The 24760-nt window shown below is 39.8% G+C and overlaps 1 protein-coding gene across 1 annotated transcript in view; it reads right to left on the bottom strand.

Moving 5' to 3' along the window:
- Positions 1-20351: 20351 nt before the first annotated feature.
- The window catches only part of LOC137647003 (alpha-1-inhibitor 3-like), a 99913-nt gene continuing 95504 nt past the window's right edge, over positions 20352-24760 (bottom strand). Inside the window, exons 23-27 of the mRNA XM_068380110.1 lie at positions 23523-23796; positions 22617-22768; positions 22174-22386; positions 21571-21975; positions 20352-20610 (exon numbers count right to left, since the gene is read on the bottom strand). Coding sequence (XP_068236211.1) covers positions 20569-20610; positions 21571-21975; positions 22174-22386; positions 22617-22768; positions 23523-23796 — 1086 coding nt within the window. The 3' untranslated portion in view covers positions 20352-20568. The remainder of the gene's footprint in view (positions 20611-21570; positions 21976-22173; positions 22387-22616; positions 22769-23522; positions 23797-24760) is intronic.

Consider the following 24760-nt stretch of genomic DNA (forward strand, 5'->3'; position numbering starts at 1 on the left):
TTTTCAATGTTTTGAGATTTGATTAACTTTATGGATAAAGAGTCCAACACCCCCACCAGACCTACCTTCTCTCGGTATGTGAAAGAAGGCATGTTTGGGGGCGTCACTTTCATGATCTTTGCCTTGTCAAAGTTATTTAACCATGTTTCAGATAATGCTAGCATATCTAAATATTTCTCGTATATCAATTCTCAAATTTGAACAGTCTTATTACCTACAGGTTGTATATTTACATAGCCACAGTTTATGACATCCCTAGTAACCATGATCAGTATTTTTCGCTAGTCTTTTCAATTCCAAGTCAAAAGCATTGTAGTCTCTAGAATTTACTGTGCGGTCACTTGGTCTGTTTAACTTTTTGCAGTTTATACACTTTGACACCTGCGAATTACACTCCTTGGTGGAGTGTCTCCTTGAACATTTCCCGCAGACTTTATCTTTATTCTTAGACTTGCAATCTTTTTCAAAATGTCCATACCTCTGACAGTGGTAGCAGGTGATCACGTGGTACCTATCACGTATGTTATAGATACCATATCGTAAGGAAACTTTGTCCCCATTATCATGAATAGCCCTCCGAACTTCAGGACCACATTTCAGCACATAGTGGGTGCCCGTCCCCCCCCCCCAGGCATTTTTCTTCAGGACTACACTAATCTTATCTTCTATATTTTGGATTTGGTCCAGGCAGCAATTTCTTTGAATCAAAGCCTTTACTACATCGTCTTCATCATTGTACACATTGCATATCATTATTTTTGGTTTTAGTTTTCCGATTTTTCTCTTTTCAATGTCAGCCACCAATGTCTGAATTTTGTTTGCCGCCTCTTCTCTGATCATATTGTTTGCAACGTTTACAACATTTCCATTCGTAGCTGACCTTGTGTTAAGTATAGGAATGTCTTTAAGTGCTTTTTCAACCTCACGTTTTCTTTCAGTAATCTTTGTTGCTGTATTAGTTCATTTAATTATCAACAGATATTTTTCCTTAACTTAGTCAGCAAATGTTGGTTTCTCCGGTTTTGGGTCTATCAATGTTTGAAGTGTTGCTTTAATTGATTCCATATTCATGGCAAGAATTGTGAGCTCGAAGGACATGATGGTGGGTTATAATAAAAGATTATCACTAAAAGAGTCACTTTAATGGAGAATATGGGAGGAAGCAGTAGGCTACACAGTTCCTTCGGCCATGAACTTGCCGGTTACACTACACGGACAAAAGAAAGCGGCGTCAAGCCACGCACATCATGACAAGAATTATGGGTAAAAACAAATGATTGTACCCAAGCGCATAATCAACAACACTAATGCATCATAAATAAAAGTTTAATATTCTAACACCCCCTCATAAACTTTTATTCTCATCAATCTGCAAATTACTACACATCAAACAAATATATGCATCATGGTAATCAAAAAACAAACAAGATACAAAGCTATCAAAGGTCAATATTACAAAACCATTATTGACACAAATTAAAATAAATCAACTTTGCTTTAGTTACTGGTTTTGTAAACATATCTGCTTTATTTTCACTTGAGGGGACATACACTAAATCAACATTTTTACTCATAACTTCATTACGGATAAAATGATAGCGTATGTCTATATGTTTAGACCTTTGATGGTAAACAGGGTTCTTAGCAAGTTTAATTGCCCCTTGGTTATCAACAAATAATATGATGGGTTTGACTTCAACATTAATCATATCAGTTAACAACTGCTGCAAAAATTTTGCTTCTTGGATAGCAAAAGTCAATGAAACATACTCAGCTTCACAAGAACTTAAAGCTACATTGCTTTGTTTCTTACTCTTCCAAGAAATAAGAGCACTATCAGCATTCATTTGGTAACAATAACCTGAAATACTTTTACGATCTTCAGAACTACCCCAGTCTGAGTCGCAGTTACCAGAAATCTCAATAGTATCGTAAGACCTCTTAAAAACAAGGCAATGTTGTTTAGTACCTTTAAGAAATTTTAGAACATATTTACACATAGCCAAATGACTTTGAGTTGGCCTAGCCATATACTGTGAAAGTTTAGACACAACAAAACTTAAATCAGGCCTAGTACAAATCATGATATAGATCAAGCTTCCAACAATGTTTCTGTAAAGAGTACTATCAACTAGTTCAGGACTTTCCTCAAAAGTACACTTATTAACACTTAGATCACAAGGAATTGACTTTGGGTTGCATTCATCCATTTTGAACTTTCTCAAAACTTTCTCAAGGAACTTACTCTGGTTCATTTTTATACAATCTCCATAAAAAACAAACTCAATACCCAAAAACCATGAAAGTTTCCCTAAATCTTTCATCTCAAATCTATGACATAATACACGTTTAGTGTCAAACAGAGCTTTCTCATTACTACTGGCAATGATCATATCATCAACCCAAACCAAAATAATTACATGAAAGTTATGTCTTTTATTGACATACACACAATGATCACTTAATGACTGCTCAAAATCATTTTGAATTAAGAAATCATGGAGCATATTATTCCAATTTCTGCCTGATTGCTTTAAACCATACAGAGATTTATTCAGTTTCCAAACCAATTGTTCCTTATTACTACCTGCCTCAATGTAACCTTCAGGCTGTTGAACAAATATTTCACAATCAATATCAGAATTAAGATAGGCAGTTTTAAAATCCATACAATGCACAATTAAATCATATTGTACTGCCAATTGCATGAGCATTCTAATTGAGGTCATACGCACTGTAGGAGAAAAAGTATCAGTATAATCAACACCTTCAATTTGGGAATACCCTTTTGCAACATAGCGAGCTTTATATTGCTCTTCACCATTTAACCCTTCTTTAATGACATATACCCATCGTCCACCTACAATACAACGGTTGTTTGGTAAACTACACAATTCATAAGTATTGTTATCTCTCAAAGATTGAATTTCATCATCCTTTGCAGCTATCCATTTGTAAGCCACATGTGAATTTAATGCCTCTCTATAGCTTCCAGGAATTTCAGTTACTTTACAACAATACTGAACAGAATAGCCCAGTAAATCAACATTATCAGGATCAACATATTCTTCAAGATATTTGGGAGCAGTTCGCTCCCTACTTGGGTAACGGGACTCTCCTTCCCTTTCAGTTTCAGTCAAATCGGTATTAATTTCACTATGCTCATCTTCAACAAGGATATGTTTAGAAACAGGATCACTTTGATTATCATTAACAGTTGTTTTCTTTTCATTGCAAATGACATTCTCATTATCAGAATCAGATTCACTATCTTCTGATTCACCATCTTCCTTTAGACTTTGGGATTTAGCAAAATTGAATTTATCAGTAAAATGTACTAACCTAACCTTTCTCAAACTGTCAGTTCCTGGATAATATACAAGATAAGCAGGACTGTATGAATCATAACCAACAAATATTCCCTTTTCACATCTTGGATCTAGCTTAGCTTTCTTTTCTACATAAGCATAACACAGGGAACCAAAAATATGCATATTTTCAAGTTTAGGCTTCTTAGACGTTAACACTTCATATGGGGTTTTATCTAGTCTAGAATTGTAGCACCTATTCCTTATATAAGCAGCTGCCCTAACAGCATAATTCCACATGAATTTTGGTAGCTTTGCTTCAATTAAGAGACATCTAGCCATTTCAAACAATGTACGCCACATTCTCTCAGCAGTACCATTTTAGTGTGGTGAATTTGGTGAAGAAAATTCTTGTTTAACCTTATTACTTACCAGAAATTCTTTAAATTCTGAAGAAGTAAATTCTCCTCCATTATCACACCTTAATCTTTTAACAACACCATAAGAACTAGTGTCAGCAAGGAATTTCTTAGTAGCATTAAGTGCATCACTTTTCTGCTTCAAGAAATAAACAAAAACAGATCCTGAATAATCATCTACAAAAACAATACAATATTTAGATTTTTCCCTTGATTCAATACTCATTGGTCCAGCAAGATCACAGTGTACAAATTCCATTTTACTCTTTGCTCTCTCATCTGGTAATCTGTTCCTAGATAAATGCATTTTACCTTCATGACAAGTTATGCAATCAAATTTACTTTTGGCACTAATTTTCATACCTTCAGCTTTATCTTCTAACTTCAAAATGTCTTTAACATTGCAGTGTCCCAAAACCTTATGCACTCCTCTAGTGAACGAGATTTACATGAGTTTACATTATTTAGATAATATAGCTTACCTTTCTTATTTATTTCAAAAGACACACCATTTGGACTTATCAACTCAGAATGATTAGGATTAAAGCTTACTGTAGCTCCTTTACTAACAGCTGATTGTACAGAAAATATATTCTGCTTAAAAGTAGGAATATACAAGGCATTATCAAGAACAACATTTTGTTTTATACCATTTGTATCATAAAGTACAATTTTAGCCTTACCTTTACCTTTAACAATATTCTTGCATCTTGCACCATCTGCAAGTTCAACCATATGTTTTGATTCATCAAAGTCTTCATCAAAACACTTAAACTTGGATTTGTCAGTAATGATGTGGGTAGTAGCACCACAATCAACAAAAACATTACATACATCTGTAGATATGTTATCAACAGAGCAACTTATTTTGAAACAACATTCTTCATCATTATAATCATTAGTTGATCTAAGCTTACAAACATTCACAGTTGCACTAGAAAATCTAGTAGGCCTATTAGCCTTTCTACATTCATCAAAATTATGTGTAATGGTTTTGCATTCTTTGCACCCACTTACCTCTGTCTTTCTTCAACTTACACTCGAAAGACTTATGTCCAGTCTTACCACATGAATAACATCTTACTGATGAGCCACTGGCAGATCCACCACACTGATAATCAGGATTCTTCTTATAATTCACCTTAAGGACGTTCTCACTCTTCACATCAGGCCTGTGTGCCTCTTGACTCCTCAGGCTTTCTTCATAACTCCGTAGCAGAGACTTGAATTCTGGAAACGTAGACTCGGTATCCTTCTGCATAACAACAGTATTAAATGGAGTAAATTCCTCTGGAAGACCCTTCAACACCATAGCAATAAGAAGGCTGTCGCTGATCGTCTCACCAGCTGACTTTAACGAAGTAGAGGCTGCCTCTGCTCGAAGAAAATAATCCGTTACACATTCTTTCCCTCTCATTTTCAGTGATGTCAGCTCCGTGTAGAGGGAGATGATTCTTGGTTTCCTAGTACCTCGGTAATGGTCCTGTAGAATCTCCAATGCCTTTCTTCCATCGTTGACTGCATCTCTCATTATTAATTGGAGGCTCTTATCATCTAGAACTTGAACGATCTCGGCAAAAATGTCAGCATTTTCAGCACTGAATTCCGATGAAGTTTGATCTTCACTTTCGTCTAGGGTAAGTTTTCGAAGTCTCAGATGGGCTAGAAATTTTATCTCCCACATTTCATATTTCTCCTCATCACCATCAAAATACAACTTCCTCTTGCTTGAGCTGGGCCCATAACCTGTGAGCTCGAAGGACATGATGGTGGGTTATAATAAAAGATTATCACTAAAAGAGTCACTTTAATGGAGAATGTGGGAGGCAGCAGTACACAGTTCCTTCGGCCATGAACTTGCCGGTTACACTACATGGACAAAAGAAAGCGGCGTCCAGCCACGCACATCATGACAAGAATTATGGGTAAAAACAAATGATTGTACCCAAGCGCATAATCAACAACACTAATGCATCATAAATAGAAGTTTAATATTCTAACAAGAATGTCAACTTTCTCAGTGAGGTCGGTGGTCTGGGTGGAATTTGCTGCGTCTGCGCTAAGGTCTGCAAGTTTGTTTTCCAAATTCCAAGTCATCTATTTTCACATCATGTTCGTTCAGGGGTAGATCTCTCACGTTCACATCTTCCTTTAATTTTGATATTACTAAATTGTTTTGTCTGGCTTCACGTATGTAGTGTGGGCATAACCAGTCTAGGTTATTTCGTTCATTCTCACTGATGGCTGTCACTATATACACACATTTCTTATGGTAGATTCTATTACATTCACATACTATTCATTTTTTCATTTCTCCCTCTGTGATATTACATATGAGGCAGACATAGTTAGGAGCAGACATAGAGTATTGTTTCTTATCCCTTAGGTTTCTCCATAAGACTAACTAATATCTTTTCAATGATGATATTCTAAGCAAGAAACACAAAGCTAAAACACGACTCAACACATCCACACTCTAGCACTGCCAAAATTTACACTGAATGCTCTTATAAGAATAAAATATTGCTGACACAACAGCTCTAGGTGCAGAGCTACTTAATTGACTTGGGGGCTAGGACATATTGTCCAAAAAGCCCCCATCTGGATAAAATTCTGGTCAATCTACAGCAAGCAAACGACCATAACCTGCGTAACGATTATTTTCTTAAACTACGTGTTTTGATTTATATATTGAACATAATTTGAGTAATTTTAGTATTGCTGATGTGTAAGCAGCTTTTATCTCTCAATACCAACTCAGATCTACTTAATTTTAGGATTTTATGCCCGTTGCACTAGCCCTGTGCTAATTACTCTTTTAGATTATTAATTTTTGTATGCCAGCTTGAGTAGGATTATTATCATATATGTTTTCTTGAGTTGCAAGATTGTTCTTTGTATTTTGAACAAATTCCTGACTTCACCTCACTCCTTACAAAAATATAATGCCTTGGACAAAATTCCTGATATGGCACCTCAACAAGACTCGCCTGTCAGAAGCTAACCCCGGGTAAACCGATTTGACCTTGTGGAGTCCCCAATCCCCATTCGCTAGTGAGACACCACTCTGACTGCATGGGTCAACCTCTCCACCTGTCGGGCAGCTGTGGCTCCCCCCAACTTCCCCAAGCTAGATTCATTCCCCACCAACCAGAGGAGGACAGACAAGTCCTAGTGTCCTAACGGCTAGAGAGAGGAGAAGAAGATGACCTTGGAAGCTGTGCCAGTGATACTGATCAGCCAAGAAGAGAGGAACACAGAGGGGTGGGCCAGTCAGCGAAAGGTGAGAGCAAGCTACTTAATGGCCATTTTTGGGCTCAAGCCATGACGTCCTGATGGAAGGTTCCTTCAGTAGCTTCCTAAGGGTATATTTGAACACAGTAGATATTCCCAGAGAATTAAACTAAAGGTTATCCCAGAATTCTAACTTCTGGTGCGAGTACCCTAAAGGTTTCCCTCTAGGATATCGTATATCAACAGGGGACGCATGTATAACACGCCACATAGCTATCTGCACCCCATATAGAGTTAACACTTCGATATGGAAAGGTGGAGAATAACTGGGGAGCCGTTCCACAGTTACACTCATTCATGGCTGCTTTTGGTACTCGAGACGTAAACAAACGGGCGCCTTTGCTAAATGACGTCACGTCCGTCCTCATCCTTCTGCCTGTAGCTTCTCGCTTAAGTCGTATTTTCCCTAAGTGCTTTTTTCATCTGCTTACATCGCCGTTATGTCGCTATCTTCAGCCTCGCCTTCTTCTGGAAAGTTAAGTACCAGGTCCAAGTATTGTTTAAATAAGCTCTAGCCGTAAAGTAACTTCTATTTTTCGTAAAATACAGTGAACCCTCGCTACTTCGCGGTTCGACCATCGCGGATTCACCACTTCGCGGATTTTTTCCATAACCCATATATATACAGTAACATATATATATATATATATATATATATATATATATATATATATATATATATATATGTATGCATGTATTTATGTATATATGTATGTATGTATATATGTTGGTATGTATATGTGTATACATATAAAATATATATATATATATATATATATATATATATATATATATATATATATATATATATATATATATATATATATATATATATATATATATATACACACACACACATATATATATATATATATATATATATATATATACATATATATATATATATATATATATATATATATATATATATATATATATATATATATATATATATATATATATATATATATATATATATATATATATATATATATATATATATATCTATATATATATATATATATATATATATATATATATATATATATGTATATATATATATATATATATATATATATCTCTAAAGTAGGAAGATGTGATGTAGTTCTAAGGGAATAGTAAGGGAAATATGTCTGGGTAATAAGCAAAGCTCTACCTCCAGTTTGTTTCTTCATTATGATCAGAGATAAATGTAAACAAAACATTGGTTGCCATTTTTTAACGTGCTTTTTAGCGTGTTTAGGAAACACATGATATAAAATTGCCTTTAATATTTGTGCCTGTTTTAGTTTAGGGTACTGTAGTACATGCATTAAGTGTTCTGTACATTAAAGGGTAGTTTGTTAACAGTACTACGTACAAGGGAAGGTTTTAAAAGTCTGAATATACATGTTGAATAAATAGGTAAATATGGTGTCACTACTTCGCGGATTTTCACCTATCGCGGCCGCGTCTGGAACCTATCTACCGCGATAAACGAGGGTTCACTGTATTGTGTTTTGTGGCAGAGCTGTGCCGCTACCGTACGCGCCATTTTATGGCGTCGCTGTTCATGTTGCATGCTTTATTTAGTTAGCCAGAACAGCCCCCTCCGGTCATTTAACTAATTAATATTATTAGTTATTTAGTCTTTATAGCTAGGGAATACTTATATCGTGTTTTAGCGCTCATCAGACTCGGTCGCCGTTCGACCCCATACTAGATCACTAGCTTAGCCCCTAGGCTGGACAGCCTAGTGCTTGTTTTCATGCATGATATATACCAGTGTTCCTAGGTTAAGTTATGAAGATTGTGTCATTATTAGACATACTATTAACTGTGATGTAAGTGTTTTCGCCTTCGGGGACCATATAGGGGACTGTGTTGATTGTGTATCATTCCATCCTAACCTAATGTAGGAACCCCTATATGCTCCCTATCCCCCTGCCTGCGGGCATTCCCTCTGTGTAGTCTTGCTTCCTCTTCTATATAGGGGAATTTTGTCTACAAACAGAGTAATTATCACTTCTCTGCCTACCCTATGGGAATGACCCTCCCTTAGGGTTGTGACCGAGAAATAAGGAACGGCTCTGCCCTTCCTCAGTTGCACCTGGTTGGGTTACTCCTTCCTCCCTGCAACTTGCGATGTGTCTTTCAAGCTTTCCTAGTCTAGGAGTTAGCCCTCCTTCTCTAGGTTAAGCTCTGGGGGTTGACTCTGCCCTATTATAGTTTGAGACGGTACTCCTGTACAGTTCTCATTCTGGGCTACCTAACCTAGGTTAGGGAGCGTTCTCCCTTACCTTGGTGGCCGTTCTCATACAGAGTCTCCTCTATAGAAAGACCTTTTCTTCCCCCTCCCCACCTATCCCTTTGGTGTAGGCTTGCCTACACACATCTGTCCTTAGTCCTACAACTCCTCCCTTGGGTGGAGTGGTAGGGCTAACATTGTTCTCCTACTGAGCTGGCCGCTCTGGTACACATACCCTTCATAGCGTTCTATGGGGTTGGTTGCCGGCGGCGGTCTGGCCGGCGGGGGATTCCCCCCTCTTGAGTGCCCTCTAACCCTCCCTTGGGTTACCCCCAGGCACCCGGCCGACTGCCGGCTCCCTGCCGCCGGATGCTAGGAGTATCCACTCCTATCATGAGTGCACTCTCTCCGGAGGGATGCCGGAGGGGTATGGGATCTTACCCCTTCCATCCCTCCTTACCTTTCTCTCTTTCTATCCTGGTGCCGGTCCCTTGCCGCCTCTACTGCATGCGATAGCCGCCACTACCTCAGGTGACATTCTTTCATAAGATGCCCTCCCCTCTAAGATGTCAGCCTTCCGTGTGCCGGAGGCTGCTGCCTTCCGTCGACATACAGCCGACGTCCCAACCCTCATCTTACCTAGTAACAGCTGGCCGACCCTCGGAGCCGGCATTGATTGCCGTCGGTCTAGGTATACAACCATATACATATCTATCTTATGAATTGATCCAAGCTCACCATGCCGTCAGCCTTCGGCTGCCGGAGCCGCTGCCCCCTGCCGGCGACCCGCCGCTGTGCCGGCGGTCGCCACGATGGTATTATACTTTAGATACTCAGAGTGTCTGTCTTGATGCCTTCCACCCTGCAGGACCGGCCTCCGGCGTGCCGTCGGTCTGCCTGCACCCTCCTGAGACGTTAAGGGACATGCACCCCTTCACATACCTGCCGGCAACATGCCGACAGTCAAAATGCTGCAGCCAGATGGCTTGGCCACTTCTATAGGTATTGTCTTACCATCCTAGATTGTGGCTATGCTGTGTGTTTGCACATTACAATATTCCAGCATACTCTGTGTGTCTTAGTGCAGCCGATTGCCGGAACCTACATTTAATAAGGGGTTTCTCCTATACCCCTTCTACTCTAGGGATCTGAGTGGTCTCAGTCCCTGCTACACCCTGCGGGCAATTTCTGTTAGAAGCTTAGCTCGGCTTATCCATATGGATTCCCTTATTGTGACCTTCGGCCACAAAAAAAATTGCTTACAGATAAGGTTACGGTAACCGACTGGGCGGGATTCACAAGTATGTGTCTATCTACTTCCTTTCCCGCTCATTATTCTCAAGCATTATAATGCCTTGTAAATTACCTTAATGTTCAAAAATTTAGATTAAGATATCTTAATTTTAGAGTAATGTAAGTCATTCTTATGTCTTCCATGTACTCATGATCTCTTTCTTTTACAGGAGGAGTATATGAAGTGTGAGAGCAACTTCTGCGGGGTGAAGCGCCCGGACTTCTACGGGCACAAGGCGTGCTGGACCCACGCCCCCTGCGCCGCCAAGAAAGGCGACCTGAAGTATTGGGACCCGCAGAACTGTACAGTCTGCAAGAGTCGTTTGGTCGAGGCGTTCGACGATCCTCCTTCTGCGGAGGCAAGGGACAACGCTAGAGAGAAGCTACGCAAATGGGTGCGTGGCTTCCAGAAGAACGCCACCGGACCGTATCTTGCCAACGAAGACTTGAGGGCCTTGCTTTTCCCAAAGGCATCCAAAGACTCTGTGGTCCCCCATGATCAGATCCCCACCGTCCAGATCGTGGTGGAACCTGATATTGTCATGGCCCAGTCCATGCAGGAGTGCCATCTTGATTCCGATAACGTGGAACGTATGTCGGAAGTGTCAGAAGAGACGGAGAAGAACCTCATGGGCGAGGAACTCGACTATGAGGAAGATCAGGTGGAATACCCTGATTCGGAGACCGAGGTCGCTCCTGCTCCTACTCCCGCAGCGACTCCTGCACCGTCCGAGGAACCTGTTCCTTCGACTTCTGCCACCCCGGACCCTCTTCCATCGGCCACTCAGGAGGTCTTCAAGACGCTTGAAGCCCTCATGGAAAGAAATCTACAAGAAACGCAGGAGCAATTCCGGACGACTCGTTAATCTGAAACAACCGAAACGGATTTCGGTTAAGGACCTCCCCACTTGCTCGGAAGCTAACCCATGGAGATATGCCGAGCATATGCCAATTATAACTGGCAAAATCTACATTAGTGAAAGGGTTGGCTCAATCTTGCTGGAAGAAGTGGAATTCCTCCCGAATTTCGAGGCTTATCCGGACTGTTACGTCCGGCTCAGGTCCGAACCAGCCTCAAAGGAAGAGACCGAACCGAAGGAGGTTATCGTGTTCGATCTCGCGAAGGCCCAAGCTATGTTAGCCCAGGCGGTGAAGAGTAGGGGTTTCACCAACTCCAAGATGCCGGCACTTAGCAAGAAGCATCCAACCTTCGTTGCGCCAAATGCTGCGACCTTCCCCTTCATCGAAAAGGCCTTCACAGCGGTCTTAAAGGCGGTGGAGGAAGGGAAACCTTGCCCTGCACTGGAGGAGTGCAGACCCTTCTCCATTACTCTTCCCCCCGATGATAGGCACTGGAAAGACATCCAGTCAACCTTCACAGTAGGGAAACTGGAGCCTGACGTAGCTGGTCGTCAATTTACTGAGGACCTCCCAAAGCTAAACGATCACCTCCTTCGTAGGGAACAGGATACGAAGGAGAGGCTTGCCACGTCGCTGTCCCACCAGGTACAGCTGGAACGTATGGCCGGGGATACTAGAGTCCCGGACTTTTATATGGTCCTAGCCAAATCACACTTGGCAATGGTGACAAAGGACCTATATAGCTTCACTAGGGCTCGCAGAGCCTGTTGTGAATTCGTGTTCGCCAGCGCAACGGTGAAACACAAACCCTGAAGGCTGATTTCCTCCAATATCGGGGGTAAGTATCTCTTCCCATCCTCTCTGGTGAAAGAGATTGTGGACAAAGCCGCCACGGAGAATAGGAACCTTCTCCACAAGTGGGGCATGTCAAGAAAGAGGAAATCCTCTCAGGATGATGGCCCTCAGCCTAAGAGGAAACCTCAGAAGCCGAAACCCCAGCAACGTCAACAAAGACGACAGTTTCCGGGTACCGCTACTCCCCAAGTGGCCACACAGCCACAACAGACCTTTCAGTTGGTCCCCCAACCGGTGGTGTCACAGTCATTGGTCTTCACCCCTGCGTATGAGCAACACTCTACTACCTTTCGTCCCAGAGGTAGGGGCTCAAGCAGAGGCTCCGGCAGAGATTCTTCTCGCCGTCCCTCCAGAGGCAGAGGAGGAAGGGGAGCTAGCGGCCGAGGTGGCAAACCCTCGGGACACCAGAAGCAATGAAGTGCTTCCGGTGGGAGGAAGACTCCGCCAATTCCAGGATCGTTGGACCTTCGATCCCTGGGCACACAGCATTGTCAAGAAGGGACTAGGCTGGAGCTGGACTCAACCACCCCCAGCCTTCCAGCAATTCTTCCAACAGTCAACCCCCCTCCTGGAAGAATATGTCCTAGAACTCTTGAACAAGAAGGTGATCAGGAGGGTAAAGTCAACCAGGTTCCAAGGGGGACTATTCTGCGTTCCCAAGAAAGACTCCGACAAACTCAGAGTCATTCTAGACTTATCCCTTCTCAACAAGTTCCTTGCGAACAACAAATTCAAGATGCTGACTCTGCAACAAATAAGGACCCTTCTGCCTCAAAGGGCCTACACGGTCTCCATAGACCTGGCGTATTGGCACATTCCAATGAATCATTACGCTTCCTCCTACCTAGGATTTCGACTCCAAAGGAAAAGTTACGCCTTCAGGGCCATGCCCTTCGGGCTCAACGTGGCTCCACGAATCTTCACCAAGCTGGCAGACGCAATCGTCCAACAGCTCCGTCTTCAGGGCGTCCAAGTGATGGCCTACCTAGACGACTGGTTAGTCTGGGCGACATCGCCCGAAGATTGTGTAAGAGCCTGCAACAAAGTCACCCAGTTCCTAGAGCATCTGGGATTCAAGATAAACACCGAAAAATCTCGCCTCTCTCCAGCTCAGAAGTTCCAATGGTTGGGAATCCATTGGGATCTTCAGTCACACCGCCTTTCCATCCCACAGAAGAAAAGGAAAGAAATAGCAGGGTCTGTCAGAAGACTTCTAAAATCCAAACGGATCTCAAGACGACACCAGGAACAGTTCTCGGCTCTCTTCAGTTCGCCTCTGTGACAAACCCAGTGCTTCGCGCACAGCTAAAGGATGCCGCGGGAGTCTGGAGACGTTTCGCATCCATCGCTCGAAGAGACCTCAAGAGACGGCTTCCAAACAGACTTCGCTCGCTTTTAAAGCCGTGGTCGGAAGCAAAGGCCCTGAAAAGGTCCATTCCTCTTCAACACCCACCTCCATCGATCAACATTCATACGGACGCTTCGCTGGAGGGTTGGGGAGGTCACTCCCACCAAAAACAGGCTCAAGGAACATGATCTCCCCTATTCAAGACGTTTCACATCAACATCTTGGAGGCCATGGCGGTTCTTCTCACCCAGAAGAAACTCTCCCCGCCTCCCTCGATCCACATTCGTCTGACTCTGGACAACTCGGTGGTAGTCAGATGTCTCAATCGTCAGGGCTCGAGATCACCCCAGATAAATCAGGTGCTTCTTCCAATCTTTCGTTTGGCAGAAAAGAAGAAATGGCACCTGTCTGCAGTTCACCTACAAGGATTCCGCAACATGACGGCGGACGCTCTATCAAGGACAAGCCCAATAGAGTCGGAATGGTCTCTAGACGCAAGGTCATTCTCCTTCATCTCTCACCAAGTCCCGGAACTTCAGATCGATCTCTTCGCGACGAGCGACAACAATCAACTTCCTCGATATGTGGCCCCGTACGAGGACCCCAAGGCAGAAGCAGTGGATGCCATGTCACTGGATTGGAACAGATGGTCCAGGATATACCTGTTCCCTCCCCCCAACCTTCTGCTGAAAGTCCTCTCCAAACTGAGAACCTTCAAAGGGACAGCGGCCCTAGTGGCTCCCAAGTGGCCCCGGAGCAATTGGTACCCTCTGGTCCTGGAGCTGCAGCCCACGCTGATCCCCCTACCGGGCCCAGTTCTCTCTCAACAAGTACAGAAGTCGACTGTCTTCGCTTCATCACTGAAAGTCAGGGACCTTCATCTCATGATTTTCTCTCCTTAGCCGTAAAGAAAAGGTTTGGAATCTCTAAGAAAAGTTTAGACTTCGAGGAATGCAAGACTGAATCTACTCGACGGCAATACGAATCTTCCTGGAGAAAGTGGGTCTCTTTCGTCAAGGCAAAAAATCCTACGGAAATCACTATTGATTTTTGTATGTCCTCCTTCATTCACCTTCATGGACAAGGCTAAGCAGCCAACATGATTTCCACCTGCAAATCAGCTTTGACTAGACCACTCCTGTACGCCTTCCAGATTGATCTGTCCAGTGATATCTTCAATAAATTTCCAAAGGCCTGCGCTAGACTACGCCCAGCACCTCCGCCAAAACCTATCTCCTGGTCCCTGGACAAGGTGCTCCATTTTGCCTCCAACCTGGACAACGATTCGTGCGCTCTAAAATACTTGACTCAAAAAGTTATCTTCCTTTTTGCTCTCGCCTCGGGAGCCTGAGTCAGTGAAATAGTGGCATTATCAAGAGAAGAGGGTCATATCCTATTCGCAGATACAGGAGAACTTACCCTCTTCCCTGATCCGACGTTTCTCGCTAAGAATGAACTACCCACCAAGAGATGGGGCCCTTGGAGAATCTGCCCCCTGAAGGAAGATGTCTCTCTATGCCCAGTGGAGAGTCTTAAGGTCTATCTTCAAAGAACTTCAGACTTCTGTGGAGGACAACTCTTCAAAGGAGAAACATCGGGTAGCGACTTGTCACTGAAACAACTAAGAGCGAAAATCACAGAGCGGATCCTGACAGTACACCCGCAGGTCATGATCCTAGAAAAGTCGCGTCTTCTCCGAACTTCTTCCAGAGCATGGATTTCGAAAGCCTCAAGAGCTTCACAGGATGGAAATCATCACGCGTTTTCTTCAAGCACTACGCAAAGCAAGTGTATGAAGTCAAACATTTCGTGGTAGCCGCAGGTAGTGTTATGAAACCTGCTGTTTAACTCTGCATAGAACAGCGAGTTACTTGGGACTGTAACTCTCCGGGTGCCTGTGTTGACCCTGTGGTGATACATAGTGATTTCATGGACACTTAGTGTTTCTAATAAACTGTTCTTACCAAGGTGAAATGTCATAGACTTTACATGAGTGCCACATGCTCTAGGGCATGATGTGTTTTCTTTGAAAAAGACTGACGTTCCTCTGGAACTTGTGTTTCTAAAAAGTGAAATTTCTTTTCAGATTCAAGATTGAAGTCTATTTTCTATGTATATTATTCTTTATTTTGTAAATAAACTTTACATTCATTATTGTAATTGTTATCACAATAATCTGCAATCTTTGAAATAAAATGTCTATTTTATTACATATGCGTCTCTCTCCGCTCCTATTATTTATTATGAAATATACGATTGTTATAGTTTCATTTACCCCTTTCTTTCTGAAGGAGATGAATAATATATATAATTGTATTATATACTCACTCATGCTTTGATAATATTCCTACCTGAATATTAACCTTTGTCCTGCCTCCAAGACCAGATTGATCTCTCCTCCAGGGAGTGTAGTAAATGTTAAGCATTTACCTATGCTTGATAATATTCCTACCCGAATATTAACCTTATGTCTTGTCTCCGAGTCCTGCACGAACTCTCCGCAGGGTGAGTAGCTCTTCAATGATCGCTTCGAAATATTAGTATGGTCCACCAGGACTTCTCTGCCAGGGGGGGCAGAAAGCTAGTTCTTCACGGAATCACTAGTAAGGACATGTTACATACCTATTTTCGAAGCCCTTGGCACTTGCATAAAAAGGGGGAAAATTTCCACGATACATTAATTCTCTGGTACACTTCCATCAGGACGTCATGGCTTGAGCCCTGTCCTGCTGTATCATGGAGATTAGCAAGAAGCTGGGCTCAGGATGAGGACGGACGTGACGTCATTTAGCAATGGCGCCCGTTTGTTTACGTCTTGAGTACCAAAAGCAGCCACGGATGAGTGTAACTGTGGAACGGCTCCCCAGTTATTCTCCACCTTTCCATATCGAAGTGTTAACTCTATATGGGGTGCAGATAGCTATGTGGCATGTTATACATGCGTCCCCTGTTGATATACGATATCCTAGAGGGAAACCTTTAGGGTACTCGCACCAGAAGTTAGAATTCTGTGATAACCTTTAGTTTAATTCTCTGGGAATATCTACTGTAGTCAAATATACCCTTAGGAAGCTACTGAAGGAACCTTCCATCAGGATGTCATGGCTATCTCACCCAAAAATAGATTTTTCGCGTCCGTTTTTCGGGACAAGGGCTACTCCATTAGTTCTTCGAAGTGAGTGCAGGTAACTTATGTGGGCCCACAGTAAATTTTCCCCATTCTTAGGTTAGATTTTAATTTTACGTTATTTAGGTATTGCTGGTTTTCTACACAATTCGGGCTGAGTGCGTGGAATTTTTTGTACAAACTGTGTATAATCTTTTCTTTTAGAGATTGGTCAATTCTCGAGTCACAGGACCACGTGTCCGACTCCAATTTAATCCTTTACTAATGCAAAAAACGTCAAGTCAAGAATAATTTTATTACCTCTTTATTTTTTCTAAGAGCTGCGTTTCTTTTATTTTGTTTGATTGTGTTTGCTTTATCTTTTCTGATTTTGTTAAGATATCCAATTTAGCACTGAAATTATTAGATTAGGTTATACATGTTCGTATTTTTAATCCCTTTATTTGATTGATTGTGTTTGCAATATATGTATTTAGTTCGGGATAGCATACCTGAGATATTGAAAAGAGCAAGTTCATCTAAATAGCTTAAAGGTAAGCGAGTTAGCGAGTATACGCAGTATTCATTCTCACTGCTTCGAAGGTAAAGGTCCTTACTTTAACTTTACTTCAATACATCCCTGCTCCCATTCATTACAATTGTCTTCATTCATACCCTAAATTCCTGTTGAGCATCTCACTGGCGTTGCTAGGACAAAGCTGAAATAGAGCCTAAGAGTGAGGTGGCTTTAGTTATGACAAAGCTAAAGTAGGCCATCAAATTACTTTTGTTACGTTTGAAGTTTTTAGGCCTCTGGACAGATGAAGCTTCTCTATTAAGAGTGAAGGTTTGTGAGCTACATCGCCAAACCTTACTATTGTTCTTCCTAAGAACATTAGTAAGGTTCCCTATCCAACATCGTTGTTGAGAAGTGAAACCATCAGAACAGCAGACAAAGATGACTTAACATCAAAACACTCTGACCTCTGCAATCAAAGGACTCAAGGATCACCCTAAATCGTAGATAGTTTATGAAAATTTGTTAACGGTGTCTATGGGGCCCCATTTCTTTCTTAGCTAATGAATAGATGGGTATGTTATTTGGTTCTTTCTATCTGGCTATGAACATTTGGGCGTGCATGCATAGATTTTTTGTAACCTTCAAATCCTGTGTTGTTGTTACGATCTCAAAATTGTTACAGGTTCTTTTAATAAGTAAAATAAATGTTTACAACAACAACCCTTAAAACATGGGAAATGAATATAAAAAGAAACTCACGAAAAAACACCACGTTTATTCACAAACTCATAAAGAAACTTAATGTTACTTCTTTGGTTACTTTAACTGACAAATCAAATCAATCAAACACCAATAGAAAAGGGGAACAATCAGTAAGGTAGAAATACTTAAGGAAGTTTTCTGCAGCTGCTCAGACGATACTGGTACGGAGACTTCAGGCTTGAGAACGTTGCAGAAGGGCGGCTGAAGTTCAGATGAAACTGGCACGTTGACCGGGTTCGAAGACGTCACAAAAGGATAGCATCAAGAAGGGACATCAGAGGTCTTCTTCTAAGAATTCGATTATACTGTTGAAGTAAGACTTGAGAACATTGCAGATGGGCAGCTGAAGTTCAGATGAAACTGGCACGATGACCAGATTCGAAGACGTCACAAAAAGGGTGGCATTAAGAAGGGACATCAGAGGTTTTCTCCCAGGAATTCGATGATACTGTTAAACTAAGGCAGGCGGCTGGCAATGTTGGCTACTTCTCGACACAAGCAGGAAGGGCTGGCTCCTTCAATTTGTCTCTTCTTCTCGGCCATAACAGGATTTTTTGGAGATAGGCTTTTGTTGTCTGAAGGGAATGTTAAAATCTGGCTCTATCAGACTTCTGGTCTTCTCTGTTTCTTATCTCGTTAGGGCTTGGATCTTATCTGCTTCGGACATAGTTCCTCTCTTGTCTTATGTCCTGTCCTATCTCTCTTAGACAATCTCTTCTTGAAGTTTATATACCCATGTATGGGCAGAGTTAATTACAGTTGGGCAGTGGTCATCTCCATAGAAGGCGTTCTTTTTAACAATTCTGCATCTCTAATGGCTTCCTCAAAAACGCCCAATTCGATCACGCCATGGAAGCTTCTAGAAGAAATTTCTAATGCAATCTGGACCACGTGTTAAGTCGTAACAAAAAGGCAACACGTGTCCTTCCATAATGTCATATATCTAAAACAATTATTTCCCTCAGGCTCAGTTTTTCAAAATATGCTGACTCCACTAATTAAGACGATGACATCTTGGTTAAAACAGGACAAGTCTCCTTATCACGGCAGGCGCTCTCGGCGAGGCTTGGTTTACTTCCAAAAGGTTGACGACAATGAAGTAATGACAGGATTGCCCAAACAGGGCCATAAATGAATCTCGTCTTGCCTCGCTGCTCACACTGGGAATAGATATTTTTGTCTTTTATAATATCCTTTTAAAAGTATTATGTCTACTCATGACAGTTGTAATAATTTTTTGGGGGGGTAACTTTAATGGACATTTGTTATTGTCAGGTTACTTGAATGATATTTCACTTTTTGTTTGGTGCCAAAACATTTTGTTTTATTTCAATGACTTTTTGATTATTCATTTTATGTACATTTTGATTAATCCTTTTATTCATGGGATAACCCCATTCACATTGTCATTTTGTAAGTTATTCCTATTATATTTCACTTTACTTTTTCATTAATTCTTTGTTTATGAGCTAGCCTTACAAAAATAATGTAAATTTTGTGTATAATCATTTCACTTTACTTTTGATTTCAGATGTTTTCTTAATCAAACCCTTGTTTATGAGCCATAACATCATCTAGCTTTACACATCCTAATAAGCTAGCCTTACAAAGATCATGTAAATTTTGTGAATAAAAAGCATAGGATAGTTTAAAGTGATCATCGATATAAACTAAATCCATCTCCTTTCCCGTGATTGGTAGCATATGCGGCCACTCCTCCCATAGAGATGGGCAAAGGCTGGTCCAGATTACCCCTCCCCTTCTGACTCACTGGGTAGGACAACTTCGGACTCTTCATTTCCTCCAGATCTGTCCAAGTCCAGCTCGTCATCTGAATGATTTCTAAACAACATCCTCCTCAAAGGACCATAGACAGATGTGGTGGCATGTTGTATGGAGTGATGGGTTTAGGAATGATGTGGGATGTCTGGGAGTGCAAAATCAATGTGTGGGAGGTTGTAGATCTGGCTTATGGAGATGGGTTTAGTGGCTAAGTTTATGCTGCTGACATCAACAACAACCCCTTCTTCCTCCCTTTTCCCACCAAAAACCTATGTCTTTCTGTAATTCAAATAGAATCTGAATTTTGACGACAATTCAGTTAATTGTCCCATCAGAACATACTCCCTTCCTAAAGAAGGTTTATCATCGGCAAAAAGAAGCTCGTGAAATTTACTCAGACTAAGCTTCTCACTTTGCTTTGCCATTGTATTCCCTCTTTCAGCAGAGATTTTCAAACCAAGAATGTATTTCCAATTGTATCTCAAGACAAACGGCTTACATCAACATTACTCCTGTTACCTTACTCTTGGGCACTTAAACATATTCAATGTATTTTTAAAATTTTATTGATGACATTAACCCATTATTGGGAAAATCCAAAACCCGATCAGGAACATAAAGTCTATAACATAATTTGATCTGAAACTGCAAAATTCATTCTTATCACACAATTCAAACTTACTATTTCTTTGTAAAAGAAAATCTTGAGTCTTGTTCTAGTGTCACTCAAGTTATACTTGAAAAAGAAATTCTCTTGAAATTATCCATCGAAGGCCACGGAAGAGAGATGCTTCTATATCCGCCGGCAATCTTCTGGGGCTGGTAAGATGTAATTCTGCAGGGGAAAAAAATAGGTAGCTTTTATACCTTTCTTACACAATAACTGCAAGTTGTATTATTTCCACGATCCCTCGGCACATGAGATGGCAGAGCATCGTTACCAACAATAATTTTGATTGGTAAAACATTATTACCAACCATTGATTTGACTGATAAAAGTCTTATAGGCCCTGAAATGTGATATTACCATCTGTCAACTATATAACTGGGATAGCCCATCAATGGTATTCCGAGGAAGAAAGAATATTATAAAAAATAGGGTGGAAAAGGGTCGTTGGCATTTCTCATTGAGTGCTGTCGCTTATTTCATAGTTTTCTTAGTCTTCATTACTAACATTGTGTAATTTTTTAAAGGAGAATGGTAGGTTTGACAGCTAACTGCATACATGACATTTATATATCCAAATATACCCTTGAGGCATACATTCTGTACAAAGTTTCATCTTATGAAATCATAATTTTCTTGCAATATATACATTCCTTCTTAAGCAAGATTCTACTAAAAAGTACTCTGTCACACAACCACAAATTCTCCTTACAACTTCTGCAGTATTTGAATTTTTGTCTAAGTACCTCAAAACAATTCATGCATGTTTCTTCAAACACTTATTCCTTTTACAATGTATTTCCTTTTTACGAGGAAAAGGATATAGAAGTCTGAAAATATGGCCATTGTGTACATTTGACATGTTCTTAGTGGTCAACCTCTGCTGAAATTTCTCAATAACATTTCTATAGTCGAAGACTTTGCAAGTAGATTTATTGAAACTATTGATATAAGGGATGTTTTACAAATTCCATTGAGTTCCAATTCTCCTGAATTACCAAAATATTGATGTACAGCATACATTTCTACGAGTATAAAAGTGTTCTCTACATACTTGAATAATGAAAACTTATAAAGTAATTATAGCATTTCAGAATACACATGATACCTCTGAATAACATATCTTACCTCTGAAATGAAGAACTCGGGTTGATAGTAGTCGTAGACCAGAACAGTCCCTGGTTTCACATTTTCAACATCTACTTCCCTAATTATCTTAAAGTTGATGCACGTTGCCTCGGCTGTTAACTCCTCAATGTAGAAAGATACTTTGCTGCCATCAACTTCATATCGTTTGATGACTGAGGGGTTTTTGCTTACGATCAACTTGAGATCCTCCTTTTCTGGAATGTAGCCGGAGACTAAATTCACTTCAATGACGGCCATGTTGGATTTACCATCTGGGAGTTGATAAGATGCACATGCAGTGATGAGTTTAGTCTTGCAATTATTGTCTAATGCTGTTCTTGACTTTACTGTGAGGTCAAAGGCATCGCTGGCTTCAGGCTCTGGAATGTTGTACCGGTAGACGGCCTGGAGAGGGAAAGACTTTGTTATACTATACTTTTGTTGTATGATAATTAGTTAAAAATAGATTTATAATTAGTTATAATTGGTTAAAAATATATCTATTTTTTGCGTCCCAGCACACATTTCACAATGAAAAAGCTTTGTAAAATTGCCAAAATAAAACAAAGGCTGAAGTTAAACTGAAATTATAATGTATGTTACCTGTACTACTGCACATCCTTGTCCCTCCATACCAAAAGTGATATTAGTTGGGAACGTTACAAGTCCCACCATCTGTTGTAGAAGATTATTGGAATCGTTTACGGAGAAGGAATGGGATACATTTTTAGCTTCCATTGTAATTGTTACATCCAAAGGCCCTTGGTGGAGGAAAGATTCATACTTGGCCATAGCCTGGAGAGCCATAACAGTGTCCTGTAATAGATAAAACTATTAGTTTCATGTCCCTTTAAAAAAAGTTTTAGTTAGATAATATTTAAAAATGCTAGTAAATCTAAGGCAGGGCATTTGAGACCTGTTTCATAGTGTTTGTTTATTTTTAAGATGATGTGATTTCATACCCCTTTAAAAAATACGACTTTTACGTTGCTCACATTTCCTCTCATATGCTATTCAATGCACCGATTAAATCTGACAGATTTTACCTGAGTTGAATAAAATCCGCCGTATCCATTCCTCTGGGTCATGATCCACTTCACAATCTTTCGCACTTGTGGTTCATACGTTTCAAAGTCATGTTCCACAAAGGCCAATATGGCATAAGCAGCTGTTTCAAGTTCAACTGCTTTACTTTTACCTAAGGAAAATAAATTGATAGCAATTAGATTTTGACAATGAAATATCAATATGCACACAAAATTAAGCCATGTTAAGTATTGTCAATAAAATATGTTTGATTAAACAATGTTAATCATTAGTTAACCATAAGGAAACCAACTGGTTTTAAAAATAACATCCTCTGTGTATTGAAAATACCCAAAAATATAGAAAAAACTGATGAGTTGAGAAATAATAAAAGTTTTTATATAATATTGAGACTTTAAAGCAATATAATAGTGTGAATTTGGGTACCCATCATATAAATATATATATATATATATATATATATATATATATATATATATATATATATATATGTGTGTATATATATATATATGTGTGTGTGTGTGTGTGTGTGCGTGTGTGTGTGTGTGTGTGTACACACAAACACACACATACAGTACGCTTCCACTTGCAATGAATTCATATAATATCATCAAGTTTGATATATTCTTGATATTTAATCTAAACCCTTAGTTGGACACTTTTGAACTGCATGAGGCCTAGGATGAAGGTGATAGTGTAAACCTCCTAGGGGGCAAGGCCAATAGATGAAGCGTGTAGGAGGAACCAGATTTTATGAAAGTACCATGGCCTGAAATGCCAAGGGTCAGGGTCTGCTTTTCCCCCCACTAGGTTTTGAATACATCCAATAGCAATAACTAAATGAGTGTTGAAGCACATGAACAAATAAGATGGAATAAGAGAGAAAAATGATGAAATTCACTCACTTGGGGATTTTGGTAGCTCCCAGTAAGTAGCGTTCTTCGTCACGACAGCGAGCTTAAGTAATTCGTCGATTGTTTCTTGGGCCCGAGGATGCTTTGCAAGGGAGAGGGCATAAGCCTTTAAGGCCAATGTGTATGGATCAGAAGAGACATTAGAATTGATACACTTTTGAGCTAATTCAATGGTAGGACTTGAAGGATCCTCAGCAGCTTCTAGTAAGGAAATCATCACATATGTTGTTAAGGGGATAGAGTTGTTTCCATTATCAATTCCTCCCTGAAAGATAGAATAAAAATGCCATAAAGTACAGATAAAAGTTGTCATCCACCAATTTTCATATTTTACCATCAGAGCAACTGTAATAAACAGTCATAGTGACATTTAAGGGATATTTAAATAATAATAAATTTCTCAATGATCATTCGGTAAGGTAGTATACACTATAATTTCTAATAAATCTAATTCGATACACTTAGGAAGTATATATACTGTATATATGTGTGTATATATACGTATGTACGGTAAATATATAAAAGTAGAAAAACCACAGAAGCTATGAATAATAAAGGACCAGGTATGAAATGCTATTGTGTATTACTTATACTTCTTCAGGGTACAAAGGGAATTAAAGATTAAGACAGTACAAAATTAAAATTCCAAAACAGAGATTAAAGTAACAGAACCCCATTATTGCGAACAATTAGTAATCTTTAAGGAATGATTGTAGTTAAGTTGTAGTTAAGGTGTAACTATTACTGAAACTTCCCAAATACTTCAAGAACACTCAAAATGCTGGCAGTGTAACAAACAATAAATTAAGAATTTTTATGAATTAGATTAATGTCTAGTTTAAAGAAACCAGAAATAAGATTTAAAACATGACTATCATAACATTTAACAAAAGTAGAGTTAATAATATCCATTTTAACGATAGGAAGCGGGAGGTGAAAATAGTAAAAATCAAAATTGATTTTAACACATTCAAAACCAATTTGACAGACTTCACTAATAGTTTAATCTAATTTTAAAATTGATTTACCATGGAAGAAAATACAATAAACCTTACCTTTTTAGGCACTAACATTTTATAAGGAAAATGTATTATGAGAAATAACAAACTATGTAATTTTCTATATATATATATATACATATATATATATATATATATATATATATATATATACACATATATATATACAGTATATATATATATATATATATATATATATATATATATATA

This window comes from Palaemon carinicauda, chromosome 9 (genome assembly GCF_036898095.1).
Source record: "Palaemon carinicauda isolate YSFRI2023 chromosome 9, ASM3689809v2, whole genome shotgun sequence".
NCBI lineage: Eukaryota > Metazoa > Arthropoda > Malacostraca > Decapoda > Palaemonidae > Palaemon > Palaemon carinicauda.